This window comes from Trichomycterus rosablanca, chromosome 10 (genome assembly GCF_030014385.1).
Source record: "Trichomycterus rosablanca isolate fTriRos1 chromosome 10, fTriRos1.hap1, whole genome shotgun sequence".
Classification (NCBI taxonomy): domain Eukaryota; kingdom Metazoa; phylum Chordata; class Actinopteri; order Siluriformes; family Trichomycteridae; genus Trichomycterus; species Trichomycterus rosablanca.
In genome coordinates, this window is record NC_085997.1 from 16,381,574 (window position 1) to 16,399,283 (window position 17,710).

A 17,710-nucleotide genomic window follows, 5' to 3' on the forward strand; every position below is an offset into this window, starting at 1 on the left:
CAAACCCATATTTGACTATATTTTTATGTTGTGTAGTGAAATTTAGAACTGCATGACTAAGCATTCATCAGCACACACTGATATTTACACATTATTTTACTCAGCAACATGCTGTTGCTCAACAGTACATAAATAAACGTTCTCCTTGGCTCTACATGACCTGTCCTACTTAATAACACACATACCCACACACAAATAACTACTTTATAAATAGCCCAAGTATCCAGCTGATGATTTGTTTTGATACAGAGAGCAAAAGAAAGTACAGGATAAATCAAGCACAGTGAAGAAGTATACGACCTATAGAAATCATCATTTGGCACTGAACAGAACATCCATTAGATTCATTTGTGATGGCATCTGATCAGCCTACTTTACCTCCGGGTGACCCAGTTTGCCCTGGCTGTCAGGCAGAAGGGACCCTCCTGCTTCCCTGTGGACACAGCTTATGCCAGTCTTGCTTGCAGCTTTGCCAGCAGGAGCTAGGGCAGGAGCAGCAGGGGTGCACCGAGTGTTATGGCCGGGATCTTTTCGACAATGTTCTTAAGAGCCTTTTTGACTCATTGTTCCAGGGTCAACCTCGACGGGTTGGTGCAGGAGCAGAACTTGGTCTGGGACTCATCGGGGAAGACAGTGCTGAGACTGAGGATGACAAGGTGTGCGTTAGACATGGTGAGAGTTTGAGTTTGTTCTGCATGGAGGATGAAGAGCTGATCTGTGAGCAGTGTCAAACAGAGGAGCATGAGGGGCATACATGTAGTGGTACAGAGGAGGCAGTTCAAGAGTGCAAGGTAAAGAGAGACAGAAATAAAGAAGAAAACATATATATATATATATATATATATATATATATATATATACACACACACACACACACACACACACACAAATGAGGCATTACATTATGACCACTGACAAGTGAAGTAAATAACACTGATTATCTCTTATCACGGCACCTGTAAGTGGGTGGGATATATTAGGCACCAAGTGAATATTTTGTCCTCGAAGTTGATGTGTTAAAAGCAGGAAAAATGCACGTACCACCTACCTAAGCATTGTTGCAGACCACGTACACCCTTAAAAAAATGGTATTCCCTGATGGCTGTGGCCTCTTTCAGCAGGATAATGCGTCCTGCCACAAAGCAAAAATGGTTCAGGAATGGTTTGAGGAGCACAACAATGAGTTTGAGGTGTTGACTTGGCCTCCAAATTCCCCAGATCTCTAGGTTTGCGTTTTTGAACTGCAAAACTACTGACAGATCACTAACAATAAGCTATTATTAGGGAAGTAAATCAATATAACATTTTAGTGGAAAAAAAACAAAGTACCCAGAAGAAAACAGTATGAACAGAGGAAGAATAAGGGGTAAGGATCAAACCCATGTTTGGCTCTATATTTGTAGTTGTAGTGAACTTTAGAACTGCATGACTAGACATTCATTAGCACACACCAATATTTACACAATACAATCTCAATCCAGTCGAGCTTCTGTGGGATGTGCTGGACAAACAAGTCCGATCCATGGAGGCCCCACCTCACAACTTACATGAGTTAAAGGACCTGCTGCTAACATCTTGAAGTCAGATACCACAGCACACCTTCAGGGGTCTAGAGGAGTCCATGCCGTAACGGGTCAGGGCTGTTTTGGCAGGGGGATCAACAAAATATTAGCAAGGTGGTCATAGTGTTATGCCTGATCTTATATATATATATATATATATATATATATATATATATTTTACAAATGTGAATGCTGTGTAATTAACAAACTTTTAATAAACTGTTTTAACAGACAGAGCTGAAGTCAGCACTGAGGTCCCTGCAGGACAAGCTCGAGACCATAAATACAGCAAAGCAAAACTGGCAGGAGACAGCTGAGCATATCAGGGTAATTACCACAAATACCCATACTGTTTATTAACGTTTATACCATGATCTTTAAATGAGGTTTTTCAGATTCTTCATAACAGAGCATCTTTAAAGTAGATCTGGTCAGAAATAAAATTATTAATAATTCTAATGTGCTGAGAAACATAATCATGCTGATGTTTTATTAATACACTGATCTAAAATGACTCCAGTATTACATCTATATTTACATTTAGCTACTGTAATGCTAAACTGAATGGAAGGCAGCAGCGTTTTTGAACTGCAAAACTACTGACAGATCACCAACAATAAGCTATTATTAGGGAAGTAAATCAATAACATAATAAAAAATAAAAACAAACAGCAAACTATCACAATTACACACAAAAAATAGAAAATGAACCACAGGGTTGGTATGATACTACATGTACTGCTACATGTACTAAAAATAGTGGTGATTTTGGAAAAGGAAGATTTATAGTTAATAACAATTTTTTTTTACTGTCTTCACTTTCTATGTACAAACCCCAAAATGTAATAAAACAATAATCGGTGATTTGTTCATTCTTTTTAGCCTTTATTAAACTGACAAAAGTACAAACAATAGATCTCCAATGACCAACTTAACAGTATTCTGTAAATATAAACAACCTTACAATTTAATCCGTGCAACACATTCAACATGTTTACCACTGTGTTATATTGCCTTTCCTATTGATTACACACATCCTATTGCTAGAGGGTCTATACACATTACTAAGTAGAATAATGTCAAATGTAATATGGAATATAATCTTTTCCATATAATTCAGTTATAATAAAGCAAAACTGAAAAAATCCAATTTTATGTAATGTTGGCAGGTGGTCATGGTATGAGCTGGCACTCTCTATATGTCATGTTATTAAGAAATAACAGACTATGTGAACTTTGCCCTGCTTTGTTTATTGCCTTATAACATGACATTTGCTATTTTCTCCTACATAGTACATGATGTTACCTTTTATATTATTTGTATATACATTTTGACCTAAATGTTCTCTTCTTTAAAAACTTTGTGTATGTCACCTGTAAAATGTGATAGCTTCATAGCATCCAAAGCTTTTTTATTTATTAGTATACATAATGCTACATGACATTCTTCCAACCTAACTATTCTCATTTTTCAAAATTCTGTACAAAACAATTTTAAAGTAAAAATAAAATTGCAATAAAGCCCAAAATGATATTAATGTTTCCCTGCACTACTATGTTAACACAATGTGTTAAATTAGCAAACAAATAAACAATAATCACTAACTTAAACATTTATTAATAACTTACATTTTCAGTAATGGCTTTATCTTGGTCATGAAGGTCTAAGTGTGCCACACAGCACCATGTCCTAGGAATTTGAGTTCTGAGATCAGGTGCATGTGGCTCCACTCCGAAACACTGCAAACAATCAATTGCAGGACATAACATCAAATTACTTATTAAAGCTCAGAAGCAATTTAAACGAGCCAATTCCACTGGGCATGTTTTTGGAAGTTTAGAGGATACTTAAATCCCCAGAGGAAACCCACACAGATGCAGGGAGAACATCGGAAATTTTTACAACAACAGTAACAACAGTAACTGGAGGCCAGGTCCTCAAGAATGCTGTTTTCCTGCTCCACTGACTGTGCCACTGTGCACAAAGCAAGGTCCATTAAAATATGGTTTGATTAGTTGGATGTCATAAAACTCCTGTATCCTGTTTAGAGCCCTGACCTCAGCCTAACAGAACATTGATCGCTTACCAGGTCTTCTTGTCTGACACTACTGCCTGACCCAACAAATGCTACTTTGACCAAATTGGCAAATTTACTCAAACAAGAGTGGTAGATGCAACTCCATATTAATGCCCATGATTTTGGAATAGAATGTCCAAAACCCCAAATTGTAGCTGAATGTGATTGCATTAACAAAAAAAGCTGATAACACATGATGGCAGCATCGGAGGCAGTACTGTAACAAACATTATTTCTACAGATTCTGGTTGAAGCTTTAAACACCAAACACATGCATTACCAGATTTATTTACTTATTTATTTATTTTAAATACATGTACATTTTTGATTGAAGATATTGGTAATATTATTAAACTAAGAAATTAAGAATAAGATATCACTTTAAATAGAAGCAGACCCAGCATGCAATGCGGATGATAAGGGCTGACTTTGAGAAGCTGCATCAGTTCCTGCGAGATGAGGAGGCCTCCATACTCACCTCTCTAAAGGAGGAAGAAGAGCAGAAGAGTCACAAAACAAAGGATAAAATCGACAGACTGGCAGAGGAGAGTTCCTCCCTGATAGAAATCATAAACTCCACAGAGGAAGCTATGGTCTCAGAGGATACAGAATTTCTGAAGGTAAAGTTTTTTATTTTGTTTAAAGATAACTTTCCTTTACAAAACTACATATGTGAAGATATAACTAGGCTGTTACAAATGTTTTATCAGTTTAAAAGCCATCCAAGGAGGTAAGGAATGAAGTTTTTGTTGTGTTGCAGAATTATAAGAAGACATCCAGATGGTAAGCAGGCTTGATTTGAGTTTCTGTGCCATTTCCATATTTCACTTGGAAGAAAGCATAAAGAAAATGAGTGAACAATACACAAAATATTAGCTTAACTGCAGGATTTTCTCAGCTTCAGAGTCGAATGCACACCACAGGATCTCAAAGAGACAAGTGGCTCTTTGATTGATATGGCCAAACACCTGGGCTGCCTGAAGTTCAGAGTCTGGGAGAAAATGCAAACAGTCGTCACATACAGTAAGTACCTGACAGTTTTTGTTTACAGATTTATTTCTTTTAATTTATGTCATTTTATTGTTATGGGGCCTAAATTTGTGTGATATCAGTATTCAGGCTGTAGTATTTTAGTGTTTTAACAATATTGTATTTAAAAAAAAGAAGTCACACCCCCCAAAAACAATTCTGAAGAGCAATAAAAATTTACAAAACATCAGTCTTAGAAGGGTTACAATTTTAAGACATAAGGACACAACTGAGCACTAGGGCTGGGCGGATCGATCCAAATATCGATATTATCTACACCAACGTCGGTATTGGAATCGGATCGATACTTTAGTTTCACTTTTTCTCCGCAACATTCAGTACATTTCTTCTGTTTCATCATAAAGTAAAAACCATGTCTGTACAGACACCGTTCCTCTCACATCTTACATGCTCACCCTCCTCCACTCCTGCTCTGCTGTGTTTTGTTGTGGTACCATCACGTTGTAATGTTGTTAAAATCCAAACAGACATCAGTACATTGGTAGGCATTGGAAGATTGTAAGTTTTATGTAAGTTTTGCACATACAGAAATAGGGGCAATTTTACGTAAATAATAGTGTAAACTATACGTACTTTACGCACGGACGCACCTTACGCAAATAAATCGGAGCATGCGTAGTGAGGCTCTCATTACGTGTGTTCGTGTTTTAGTGAGTGAGAGCGCTTTTCTTTTGACTTATAAATGTAAACAGAATAACATCTATTTTTATTTTAAATGAACAAGGACACGTGTTCGGTCACTATTTAAAATGTGCAAATGTATTCAACCAGCAAACACAACTACGTGGTATGAGTTAGCCGCTTGGTGGTGATACGCTATGATGGTAACGTTGTGAGAAAGTAAAGCACCAGAAACGAGAAATTTGACCGCTTTAAACAACGTAATTTATCTACAAGCCTACTGAGAGCAGCTACTTACAAACAATGCATGTATTACAATAATAATATGATAGATTTATAAATACAGAGACCTCATAGAAACAGAAACCACTGCTATTAGCTTAGCAGCTAACACTATAGTTATAGTATAGTTAGTGTACTGCACACGGTGCACAAGTCTTTATCTTTCATAATAATAATAATAGTTATGATGTATGAGTAATTTTGGGTTCTAATCAGTATCTCAGCTGTGAACTAGTTGGCTAGGCTAGGTATTGACACATTCACACGGCTGTTCTTACCTTATTACTATCGACCCAAATATCGATAGTCTCGATACTTCAGCTTTAATTTTTCTCCGCTACATTTCTCCCGTTTTATAAGAAAGTAGAGATCATGTTTGTACAGACGCCGCTCCTCTCACATCTTACATGCTCACCTCACTCCTCCTGCTCTGCTGTGTTTTGCTGTCGTACCGTCACGTGACTAAGCGGCACATGTAGCAGAGAGGCAGAGAGAGAGAGAGAGAGAGAGAGAGAGAGAGAGAGAGAGAGAGCAAAGGCTTGGCTGTGAAGGAATTTAAAGAAAAAGCAAGGAGAGCTCTTTTTACCATTAATAAATCAATTCAGTTTGAAATACCCATTACAGTTAGGCTTAAAATATTTAAATCTGTAATCAAACCCATTGCACTGTATGGTAGTGAGGTGTGGGGGCCCCTAACCCAAAATGATTTTTCTAACTGGGACAAGCACCCAAATGAAACTCTGCTCACAGAGTTCTGCAGAAATCTTCTCAGTGTGCAGAGCAAGACCCCCAACATGGCCTGCAGGGCAGAATTGGGACAATACCCACTAATATTCTGCATTCAGAAAAGAGCTCTAAACTTCTGGAAACATATCAAATCCAGTGACCCCCCACTCACTCCATTATAAAGCACTGACATGCCAGGAGCTGAACATCGAAAGGAGTCCCCTAACCCAGCTGGTCCTGAGTCTCAGTGACCTAAAACACACTAACATCACACACACACACCAATCAGCTTCACCACACACTCGCCCAAAACATTAGACCCAACCAAATTATGACCAAACAAAAACAAAATTACATCAAATACTGGACTGAGACAATACAACAACAACACAGACTCCACTGCAGTAACACACACAAACCGCCCTACATACTGGGAGAGAAGAGCGGACCCTGCACACGCTGCACAATTTGTAGCAGCGTGTCACAATCTAAGGGACAACCAGTGAGGCCACAAATTATTATTGATTATTACTAATATTACAGGGTTTTTATTTTATTAATTTTTCTTTGACCTTCTTTATTGATCACTAATAATCCTGCAAATAACTTAAATTCTAGAGTTGTATTTTTAATCTGTTTAATTTTTTTTTATTGTTATTAATTTTTATATAAATGGATCCTCTTTTCTAATTTCTGTTTACTGTTTATTGTTTACTGCTTTGGCAATAGTGTATCTACAGTGGGGTCAAAAAGTATTTAGTCAGCCACTGATTGTGCAAGTTCTCCTACTTAGAAAGATGAGAGAGGTCTGTAATTTTCATCATAGGTACACTTCAACTATGAGAGACAAAATGAGAAAAAAAAAATACAGGAAATCACATTGTAGGATTTTTAAAGAATTTATTTGTAAATTATGGTGGAAAATAAGTATTTGGTCAATAACAAACAAGCAAGATTTCTGCTCTCACAGACCTGTAAATTCTTCATTAAGAAGCTCTTCTGTCCTCCACTCGTTACCTGTATTAATGGCACCTGTTTGACCTTGTTATCTGTATAAAAGACACCTGTCCACAGCCTCAAACAGTCAACCATGTCCAAGCCAAGACCAAAGAGCTAACGAAGGACACCAGGAAGAAAACTGTAGACCTGCACCAGGCTGGGAAGAGTGAATCTACAATAGGCAAGCAGGTTGGTGTGAATAAATCAACTGTGGGAGCAATTGTAAGAAAATGGAAGACATACAAGACCATTGATAATCTCCCTTGGAGTCAAGATCTCATCCCGTGGGGTCAAAATGATCATGAGAACGTTGAGCAAAAATCCCAGAACTACACGGAGGGACCTGATGAATGACCTGCAGAGAGCTGGGACCAAAGTAACAAAGGCTACCATCAGTAACACACTACGCCGAGAGGGACTCAAATCCTGCAGTGCCAGGCGTGTCCCCCTGCTTAAGCCAGTACATGTCCAGGCCCGTCTGAAGTTTGCCAGAGAGCATATGGATGATCCAGAAGAGGATTGGGAGAATATCATGTGGTCAGATGAAACCAAAATGGAACTTTTTGGTAAAAACTCAACTCGTCGTGTTTGGAGGAAGAAGAATGCTGAGTAAACACCATACCTACTGTGAAGCATGGGGGTGGAAACATCATGCTTTGGGGCTGTTTTTCTGCAAAGGGGACAGGACGACTGATCCGTGTTAAGGGAAGAATGAACGGGGCCATGTATCGTGAGATTTTAAGCCAAAACCTCCTTCCATCAGTGAGAGCATTGAAGATGGAACGTGGCTGGGTCTTCCAGCATGACAATGATCCCAAACACACCGCTCGGGCAACGAAGGAGTGGCTCCGTAAAAAGCATTTCAAGGTCCTGGAGTGGCCTAGCCAGTCTCCAGACCTCAACCCCATAGAAAATTTGTGGAGTCCGTGTTGCCCAGCGACAGCCCCAAAACATCACTGCTCTAGAGGAGATCTGCATGGAGGAATGGGCCAAAATACCAGCTACAGTGTGTGCAAACCTGGTGAAGACTTACAGGTAACGTTTGACCTCTGTCATTGCCAACAAAGGTTATGTTACAAAGTATTGAGTTGAACTTTTGTTATTGACCAAATACTTATTTTCCACCATAATTTACAAATAAATTCTTTAAAAATCCTACAATGTGATTTCCTGGATTTTTTTTTCTCATTTTGTCTCTCATAGTTGAAGTGTACCCATGATGAAAATTACAGACCTCTCTCATCTTTCTAAGTAGGAGAACTTGCACAAGCAGTGGCTGACTAAATACTTTTTGGCCCCACTGTAATTACATTCATGCCAATAAAGCACCACTGAACTGAACTAAGAGAACAGAGGCTGAGAGAGCAGAGGGCTGTGTGGGGATAATTTCAGAAAAGTGCAATGAAAGGGATGAATTATGTTTTGTTATTATATAATTGGTTCTGAACAAAAATCTCAGTCTTTATTGTAATAAATGCCCTACTCATAAATCGTGACACTGCTTTCCCCTACATGAAAGTAAACAAACTGCTTTTATAAGTAAAAAGTATCCTATTGGTATCGGATTGATATCAAATTTTGCAGTATCGCACACCACTACTGAACACCACTAAGACTCTATTTATCCCTAATTAAAGGAACAGCAGTAAATCTAGCCAGAAGAAACCAAAAGAAAAAAATCCAACGGCCTGCATGTATCTCTTAGCCTCAGCTAAGGTCATAGTTCATGACTATATAAAACAATATAATAAAAATACTACAATACAAAAGCGTCTATGCAGAACAGGAGTCACAGGAGGGTAGCAAGAATGGAAACGATTGTTATTTAAGAGAATTGTTTTGTGATTTTTAGGCATTCAAAACTATCATACAGCAATTACAAACCTTTTAGGGTAATATTCTAGTGACAGATGACTCAGATAGATGACAACAAGAAGCTCAGAATGTTTTTAAAAAAAACAAAAAAACAAAAACATAACTTTAATAGCTGAGAAAAAATCAGGACAAAATTCAAGTGTACAAGACTATGATTAAATGGTAAAAAATGAAGTGTCCAAGTATAAAGATTCTAACATTCTAAACCCATTAAATATGCTGTAGCAAGTCCAAAAAGATTTCAAGGGCAAAGATGGGTAAACAAAGATTTTCACCAAGTGTGGTAAAAAAACTAGTTTTTTGTACAGTTACTGCTAATAAAGGTTAAGTAACAAGTTAATACAGTGGGGGAAATAAGTATTTGATCCCCTGCTGATTTTGTAAGTTTACCCCCTTACAAAGACTTGAACAGTCTATAATTTTTATGGAAGGTTTATTTTAACAGAGAGAGAGACAGAATATCAACAAAAAATCCAGAAAAAAAAACATTAAATAAAAGATATAAATTAATTTGTATTTAATTAAGTGAAATAAGTATTTGATCCCCTACCAACCAGCAAGAATTCTGACCCCCACAGACCGGTTATGTGCACAAAAGGCACACAAATTAGTCCTGTCCCTGTATAAAAGACTCCTGTCACAGAATCAGTTTCTTCCGTTCAAATCTCTCGACCACTATGGGCAAGACCAAAGAGCTATCAAAGGACGTCAGGGACAAGATTGTAGACCTGCACAAGGCTGGAATGGGCTACAAGACCATCAGCAAGAAGCTTGGTGAGAAAGAGACCACTGTTGGTGCGATAATTTGAAAATGAAAGAAATACAAGATCACAGTAAATCACCCTCACTCTGGAGCTCCATGCAAGATCTCACCTGGTGGGGTAAGAATGATTCTGAGAAAGGTGAGGTCAGTCCAGAATTACACGGGAGGAGCTTGTTATTAAAGTTACACTTGTTAAAGAATGTAAAACCACTCTGTGCCAAACTTGAGAAATCTTGAGAGAATTGTCAATCAGTTCAAATAGAACATTTCCCAATGCAAGACTGGAAATACTTTACGTTTTTCACCATAAATCATACATAAGATATAAAAACTGTCTTAAAGCACTCATTTACCACTGCATGACATGGTTACTGTAAGAAATATAGCTAAATGAACTAGGGAGCACTTTGGGAAACCCTTGGCTCTTGACACAGTCTGATGCTGCATCAAGAAATGCAACCTAAAGCTCATCTCACATGGACCAAAACACAGTGAAACATAGTTATATGAGTCCACATTTGAGCTCCAAATAAAAAAAAAAAAGAGTTCTCTGTGCTAATTACAAAAAGGATTGTGATAGAAAATTATGAGTAAGGGGCTTATGAAATCATATAAAAGTATTTAAAGTGTAAGATGGTTTTCACATATCCAGTAAGAGGGTTTTAAGAGCACTGTGACCGAGGTCACGAAAGAGAACAGAATATGCAAGCCTGAACATAACAAGGATGTGAAAACAAAAGATATCTAAGAAAGACTATCACATAACAAGACTAGAATTATTTAGAACATAGCAGACTCTATGGTGCTATGGCGCCAAGATGTATCTCCTTATTTTTGAATAACACATGTGTATGTAAGAATCATCCTCCTGATGATTCTTTTGTGTCCGACTCTGAGGAGGAGGGGTATGTAAAATTACTTAGTTGTTCTTACTGCGGTATGCTTCTATGCTGTATGTAAGAATCCACAATTGTGCTTTCATTAAACTTCAAAAAGAATCCAGCTAAAAATAATCTCTTGTGTATGGGTTTGCTTTCTGACAGGAAAAGTTACACCACAGGATCATGCAGACTCACATTAGTCAAAGGATGTGCATTAGTGACAATGACATACTGTAGGTGACTTGCAAATGCAAAGGTACAATTAATGAGGAGACATATATTGGAATTTTAGAGAGACATATGCCACATTTAAGGTGACATTTTGTCTTAAGGAAGTCCATGGTTATGTCAGTAAGCAATGCCAGACCCTAATTATACATGCTCTACTTAAACAGGGCTTTATTGACAGAGAGTGCATGTGCTTGACTTGCCTGCCTGCAGTCTAGATCTGTCTCCTATTGAAAATAGGAGTCACCCACTTCCACTACTTTTACTCTGGAAGTGGCAAAAAACCAGACACTCAATAAGCTGCTTGCCATTATGGACAATGCATCACACCCCCTGCACACTACAGTGGAGAAACAGAGAAGCACGTTCAGTGGTAGACTGATACAGCTGCGCTGTGCTAAAGAGCGCCGTGTGAGATCTTTTCTTCCCACTGCAGTAAGACTTTACAATGATTCTCTTTATTCCAGGAACACTACGGATCTCCTGCCGCCCGAACAGTGTTGATTTTTTTTCTGTGCAATAGCTTTTTATCTTTTTTAATGCAATATACTTTTGTAAAATAATATATATATATATATATTTTTTTTCTCTCTTTAGTGCAATAATACATATGCTGCTGTTTTTGATAATGTCTTGTCTTTTGCCTATGCCCTGTTATGTTTAATTGTGTTGAATAATGTCTGTCTTCCCTTATTTTGTAAAATAATTTGTAAAGTACTGTGACACTGCATCAGACAACAGCAACCACAGACTGTTGAGCAGCTGAAATATTTTTAAGCAAAAATGGGCAACTATTCCTCCTCCAAAACTGCAACAATTAGTGTCCTTAGTTCCCAAACAATTAAACAGTGTAATTAATAGGAAAGGTGATGTAACACAGTGGTAAACATTCCCACCAAATTATCAGCCTCAAACCAATCATGCCATTTTATACAAAACAAGTTCTGTTATAGGTATAATTTTTATCCCCAACTGAGTATAGAAATTTTAAATATAAGACTGCAATGAACCACTTGCTTTACAGTGCAACACTAAACAAACCCATCCCTCTAACTTACATTTTTCTTCCCTCAGCTCCAGTGATCCTTGACCCAAACACTGCAGATACATGCCTCTCGCTGTCCGATGACCTCACTGTTATGCGCTATACGGATGAAGACCAGCAGGTACCCGATAACCCTGAGCGTTTCTGTTACTACGAGTGCGCTCTCGGCTCAGAGGCCCTGGGCTCAGGACGCCACAGCTGGGACGTGGAAGTGGGTGACAGCAGTGAGTGGGCACTGGGGGTGGTGAACGAGAGCGTGCAACGGAAAGAGTGGTTCCCTCCCAGTCCTGAACGAGGCATGTGGACTCTGTGTTACTACAGAGATCACTATAGAGCGCCGAATGCCACAAGTGACCAACTTCCTGTGAAGAAGAAGCCACAGAGAGTGCGTGTACAGCTGGACTGGGATGCTGGGAGGGTGACATTTTCTGATGCTTCAGATAACACAATGCTCTACAGGTTTAAAGCCAAGTTTACTGAGAAGCTTTATCCGTATTTCTCTAACACGTGTAAGAGGCATCCACTACGTATTCTGTCTGAGAAAGTGGCAGTGTACACTGAGTAGCCCAGAAACAATTAAAATAAAACAACACAGCATGAAATACAAGATCCTGTAGCAGAATAAAACCATTGTATATGTGGATGCATGCAAGTCTTCTAGCCAACTGCTATACAGTACCAAACACAGGGCAGTGATAGCTCAGTGATAAGGTACTGATTAGATATTAGAATGTTGCTGGTTCTAGCTCTATCTCTGCCTAGGTTGCTACTGTGAGCCACTTAAGAAAGGCTATTGACCCTTAATTGCTTGGATTGTATTTAAGGATAAAAGTATCTGCTAAATAAAAGCCTCCACTGTTCTGGGAAAGCATCCCACATTATTTTGTGGAGTATGTCTGTGATTATTAAGTAAAAAATGTATTTATGAGGTCAGGCACTAACTTGGACTCACAATCAATGTTTCAATTCAGTGTCACTGAGGTCAGAGCTCAGTGTAGACCGCTGGAGTTCCTCCATTTTGATCAAAAAGGCACAGTCATACTGACACAGGTAAGGGGCTTACTTTTGCGTAGTTCACACTACACAATTTTTGCCCTGATTTTCGCTCGCTGACTGGTCGACGCTAGATTTGCCGGCTCGGGAGCAACTCGGCGTTCGCTCGGCGATCAAAACTCGGCTCTCAATCGCTATGTGTGAACTGCTCAACAACTCGATCCATGACCGAGGAGAGATATCTAGCTTGTCAAATATCTGGATCTGAGTTGCCCGATGGGCAATGAGTTCTATGTCGAACAGCCAATGAGAATGCAAGATACGGTGTGAGGGGAAACGCAGGGGAGTTGTAAAAAGGTGGGACAGGGGCATAATATAGTTTATATTAGAATACATCGGCACACACACAAGTTATACAGTATTTCTGACCTTATCGTTCTCTACATAACATAACACCAACGTTGCACTGCAAAAAAATATTTATTAACCAACTATTATCCAATATTTATTATCCAACTCACTATAGAACAATCCATGCTGTTCCTATTTTTCCTACTTGTTTTTACGCTGCACATCAGTGCACAAACTTTGATCGCTCGCTACTTGTTGATGTGCATTTTTTGGACGTGGTATCATTTAACTCCTCGTCACTTCTCGCGTTTGTTTTTGTGACAAAACGTAGTTTGGGAGACCAGAGAAGCTCGCCTGCGATTCCAGTTGGTGATAGATGGTGTAGTGTGAAAGTCACACCGACTTGAAAGACTCCCGATTACAAGAGATCCAGTTGTGTAGTGTGAACTGTACATCCACCTGACGACTTGGAAAGTCATGTAGAGTGAACTTGGCTTTAAACAAGTTGAGAGCACATCAATTATTTACATTATTACATTATGTATTTTATAAATCTGGTAGCAAATAGTGTTTATCAAATGAACTTAAAATTTAGGATGGCTGTCCACATACATGTGACCACTTGTGAACATACATCAAATTAGTATTATTAATCTGGCAGTGTAAAAAGTTTTAAAAATGTTAATTACCTTCGTGGCATAGACTACTAGTCATTATGTCAGTGATTATGATAGACCACAGCCAGGAACTTTACTTTATCCAGGTAAAAAGAGCTTGTATGACTGCACCTTAGACTGAGCCCTGCTGAATGGGATGTCCAACATCAGGTCAGGTGTCCACATACTTTTGGATCATATAGTGTACAATACACTGCTCAAAAATTTAGGAAACACTAAACAAAAGATTCAAGTCTTTACTGATATTATTGATGCAATGTTGTATGTTGAAAGCAAATTATTTTTAATTTAATTTTATTTATTTAACTTAAATCAACAAAATCACCAGCCTACTCAGGCCTGGATTAAGGGTGTGTTTGAAAACCTAGGGAGCTCTCTACTTAGACAGCATTTTACGCCATCCTATGCGCGCTCCCGAGAAGTAGGCTGTTCGAAATCCTAGATGCCTTAATATGCTCACTAGTAAGGTATCTTAAAATGTCAACGGTATTTTGACTCAAGAATGAGTAAGCATCCGATGCTGCCTTAGTGGTGAAGGCAATCCCAGCATCCATTGCGGCACAACTTTTCTCACAGAAAAATAAAAAAACATGACGGACAGTGCGGAGAAACGAATGGAGTTATTTTCAAATGTAAATAAATTATTATTGATTTTTAATTTGTATAAACATGTACAAGTGTATTTATTTGCAAATTCGGGCTTGTCAGTGAATTTAACCATTTTTGGTACACGGAGGGAGATGCTAGGACGTTGTGTGACCTCATCCCATTGGTTTGAATGGCATGCGGCTAACGGTTTTAGCTTAGCAAAAAACGGACGGAATCGCTGTCTTAGTAGTGTGTTTGAATAACCTGCCTTATAAGTCAATGACTTATTAGAATCCTCTCTACTTAGGCAGCTGTCTATGTAGGCAGTAAGACAGCAAGGCAGCTCACTAGGTTTTCGAACACACCCATAAGTAAAACATTAAAATCACAGGCTGATCCAATTCATGTAAATCTCATTACAGCAACTCATAATATGTGACTCATTAGTGTGTATCAACAACATCTGAAACATGCTCCTGATCAGATGGCGGATGGTGTCCTGGGGGATCTCAAATGCCAATCGAGGTGCACAGTGCTGAGCTGTGAGCACAGGTCCCACTAGAGGGCGTCAGGCCCTCATGAGACCCTCATAAAGTCTATTTCCAATAGTTAGGGCTCTGGCAGTTCTCCTTTGTTTCTCCTTGCAGGAAGTAGCAGATACCAGTCCTGCTTCTGGCTTCTACAGACCTGTCTAGTCCATGTAATAGCCCATATCCTGGTATCTCCTTCATGCTGTTAAGAGTGTGCTGGGATGCACAGCAACCCTTCTTGCGATGGCATGTATGGATGTGCCATCCTTGAGGAGCTGGTCAACCTGCGCAACCTCAATGGGCAGCAGGTACCACCTCATGCTACCAGTAGTGACAAGGACACTAGCAAAATGCAAAACTTGCTGTTGCCTCTCCAGTGCACCTGTTGTCACTTTCGATTGCACCACAGCAGGTGAAATTCACAATCATTTAAGCTTCCCTATACTGGACAGATTGATATTCCTGAAGTTTAACTGACGATGTTATACTGTGATGATTAAGTGTTCCCTTAATTTATGGAAGAATGTATGTCCAAATCCTGTAACTGTGCTGCACTCACTCTACCCACTGTGCCATAAGAACTAATAACTTTTAAATGTGTGCACTTAGCATAAATTACTAGGACAAATGAACAGTGAATGTAATGTAAATAAAGACAGGTTAATAATCACATGGTTTGTGTTTTTAATAAGCTGTGGTAAGATAAGAGAGAGTTAAATGCTGGCATTTGCACCTGCTGTAGTCCGTCTTTCCACTGCCATGATCTTTTGGCACACAGATGTGTTTAGAGTTCAGAGGAGCCACTTGCAGTATAAGGAACAATATGACAGCTGAAGACAACTAACAACTAAAAAAACTATAGAAACAAGTAAAAAAGGTGCATTTATGGTATTATGTCTTTTATTGTCATTAAAATGATTTTCTTTATTTACTGTAGACACTACATGATGTTTAGTTTAAAATAGTCTAAAAAGTCACAGATTAAAAAACAAGGACAAAATGTGGTTGTCATATATAAAAAGGAGCAAGAGCATTTGCATTGGCTTAAACTTTAGAAACTATATTAATTTATTCATTTTCACTAACAACTCAATTAATCATGGTTAGGCTTGTGCTGATTCCACTTTGCAGCAATTTATAGAAGCCAATTCACCTTCTGAGTGTTTTTGGAAAGTGGGTACCAGAGTACCCTGAAGAAACTCACATGGACATCATAAGAACATGTGGAAAACTCTGCAGGAAGTGATCATGGAAGTGAATCAAACCCTCTGGACCGATGTTGCTTTAAAGCACCAGCTCTACAAGCTGCACCACAATTCCACCAATATAAATATAAAGACAATTATGTTATTATTTTAGTTATTAATAGTTATTATTTTTAATAGCTATTAACTGTTAGCATGAGGATACTTTAAAGCACACAAGCAAGTCCACAAATGAGTGGCTCTAAACAAACAAAATTAAGGTTTTGGAGTGGCTAGACTTGAATCTAATTGTGACACTGTGGCAAAGACCTTAAACATGCAGTTTTTGATCTAAAACCCTCTAATGTAGCCAAATTGAAACAATGCTGCTAAAAAGAGAGGGTCAAAATTCCTCCACAGTGATGTAAAAAGCTCATCAAAAGGGTGGCACATCTAGTTATTAGACACACACACACACACCCATTCACCTATAGGACAATTCAGTATCTCCAGTTAACCTGACTGCATGTTTTTGGACTGTGGGAGGAAACTGGAGCTCCTGGAGGAAACCCACGCAGACACAGGGAGAACATGCACAGAACTCCGCACAGAAAGGACCCGGACCGCCCTGCCTGGGGATTGAACCCAGTACCTTCTTGCTGTGGGGCATCTTTAATAAATAGAATGATAATTTAATAACTGCATTTACTGTTTACAGGTGTTGTTTTAATCTTATATTAAACTCAGTTGGAATATCTGAAATGTGATCTGATTTAAATGTGACACAGTAGCAAAATAGAAGAAATTAGAAAGGGGCAAACACTTTGTCACAGCACTGTAGTGAATATATAGGCCAGTTCTATAAATGTTTCACCCATTACTTGACCCCACACCAGTTTTCATACCTTGCATTTGAAAAAAAGGATGTCTGTATCTCTATGTGAGTGGACCTGCAACACACGTTCAAAACATCACAACAGTTCAGCAATAAATATAAATCAATTCCCCCAAAAAACGATTTATTAAGGATGTTTTGACCATGCACAGTTGGAAACATAGAACATATTTACAGAACACAGAAAATAAGTAGAAAAAAAATTATAGACTGGATTCTTTCTATCAGAACATCACTGACCAGAACAGACCACCTTCAAATCACTTTAAAAAGGAAGAATACAGCAAACACTGTCTGTGTATTTTCACTATAAAAATGGCCATTTCTAACTAAGGCCTCTTAAAAAGTAAAATGAGATATTTAAATAGAAAGGCAAATAATG

The 17,710-nt window shown here is 38.5% G+C and overlaps 1 protein-coding gene and 1 long non-coding RNA gene across 2 annotated transcripts; one reads left to right on the plus strand and one right to left on the minus strand.

The window, feature by feature from the left end:
• Positions 1-272: 272 nt before the first annotated feature.
• Positions 273-15,919, plus strand: LOC134321257 (E3 ubiquitin-protein ligase TRIM39). The gene is made up of 6 exons (XM_063002891.1): positions 273-791; positions 1,794-1,889; positions 4,030-4,260; positions 4,401-4,423; positions 4,539-4,663; positions 12,140-15,919. The coding sequence occupies exons 1-6, from the start codon at positions 354-356 to the stop codon at positions 12,673-12,675; spliced, it is 1,449 nt and encodes a 482-aa protein (XP_062858961.1). The 5' UTR covers positions 273-353; the 3' UTR covers positions 12,676-15,919.
• Positions 3,942-6,041, minus strand: LOC134321259 (uncharacterized). Its single transcript, XR_010013827.1, has 3 exons — positions 5,872-6,041; positions 4,523-4,631; positions 3,942-4,122 (listed from the first exon to the last, which is right to left on the minus strand). It is a non-coding gene; the product is annotated as an uncharacterized LOC134321259 (long non-coding RNA).
• Positions 15,920-17,710: the final 1,791 nt, after the last annotated feature.

Excerpts from the sequence above, each read along its gene's own strand:
- LOC134321257 (XM_063002891.1), top strand. The coding sequence starts at position 354 with ATGGCATCTGATCAGCCTACTTTACCTCCGGGTGACCCAGTTTGCCCT. Across the intron at positions 1,890-4,029 it reads AGACAGCTGAGCATATCAGG|AAGCAGACCCAGCATGCAAT; the intron begins GTAATTACCACA and ends CACTTTAAATAG. Across the intron at positions 4,424-4,538 it reads TATAAGAAGACATCCAGATG|CTTCAGAGTCGAATGCACAC; the intron begins GTAAGCAGGCTT and ends GGATTTTCTCAG.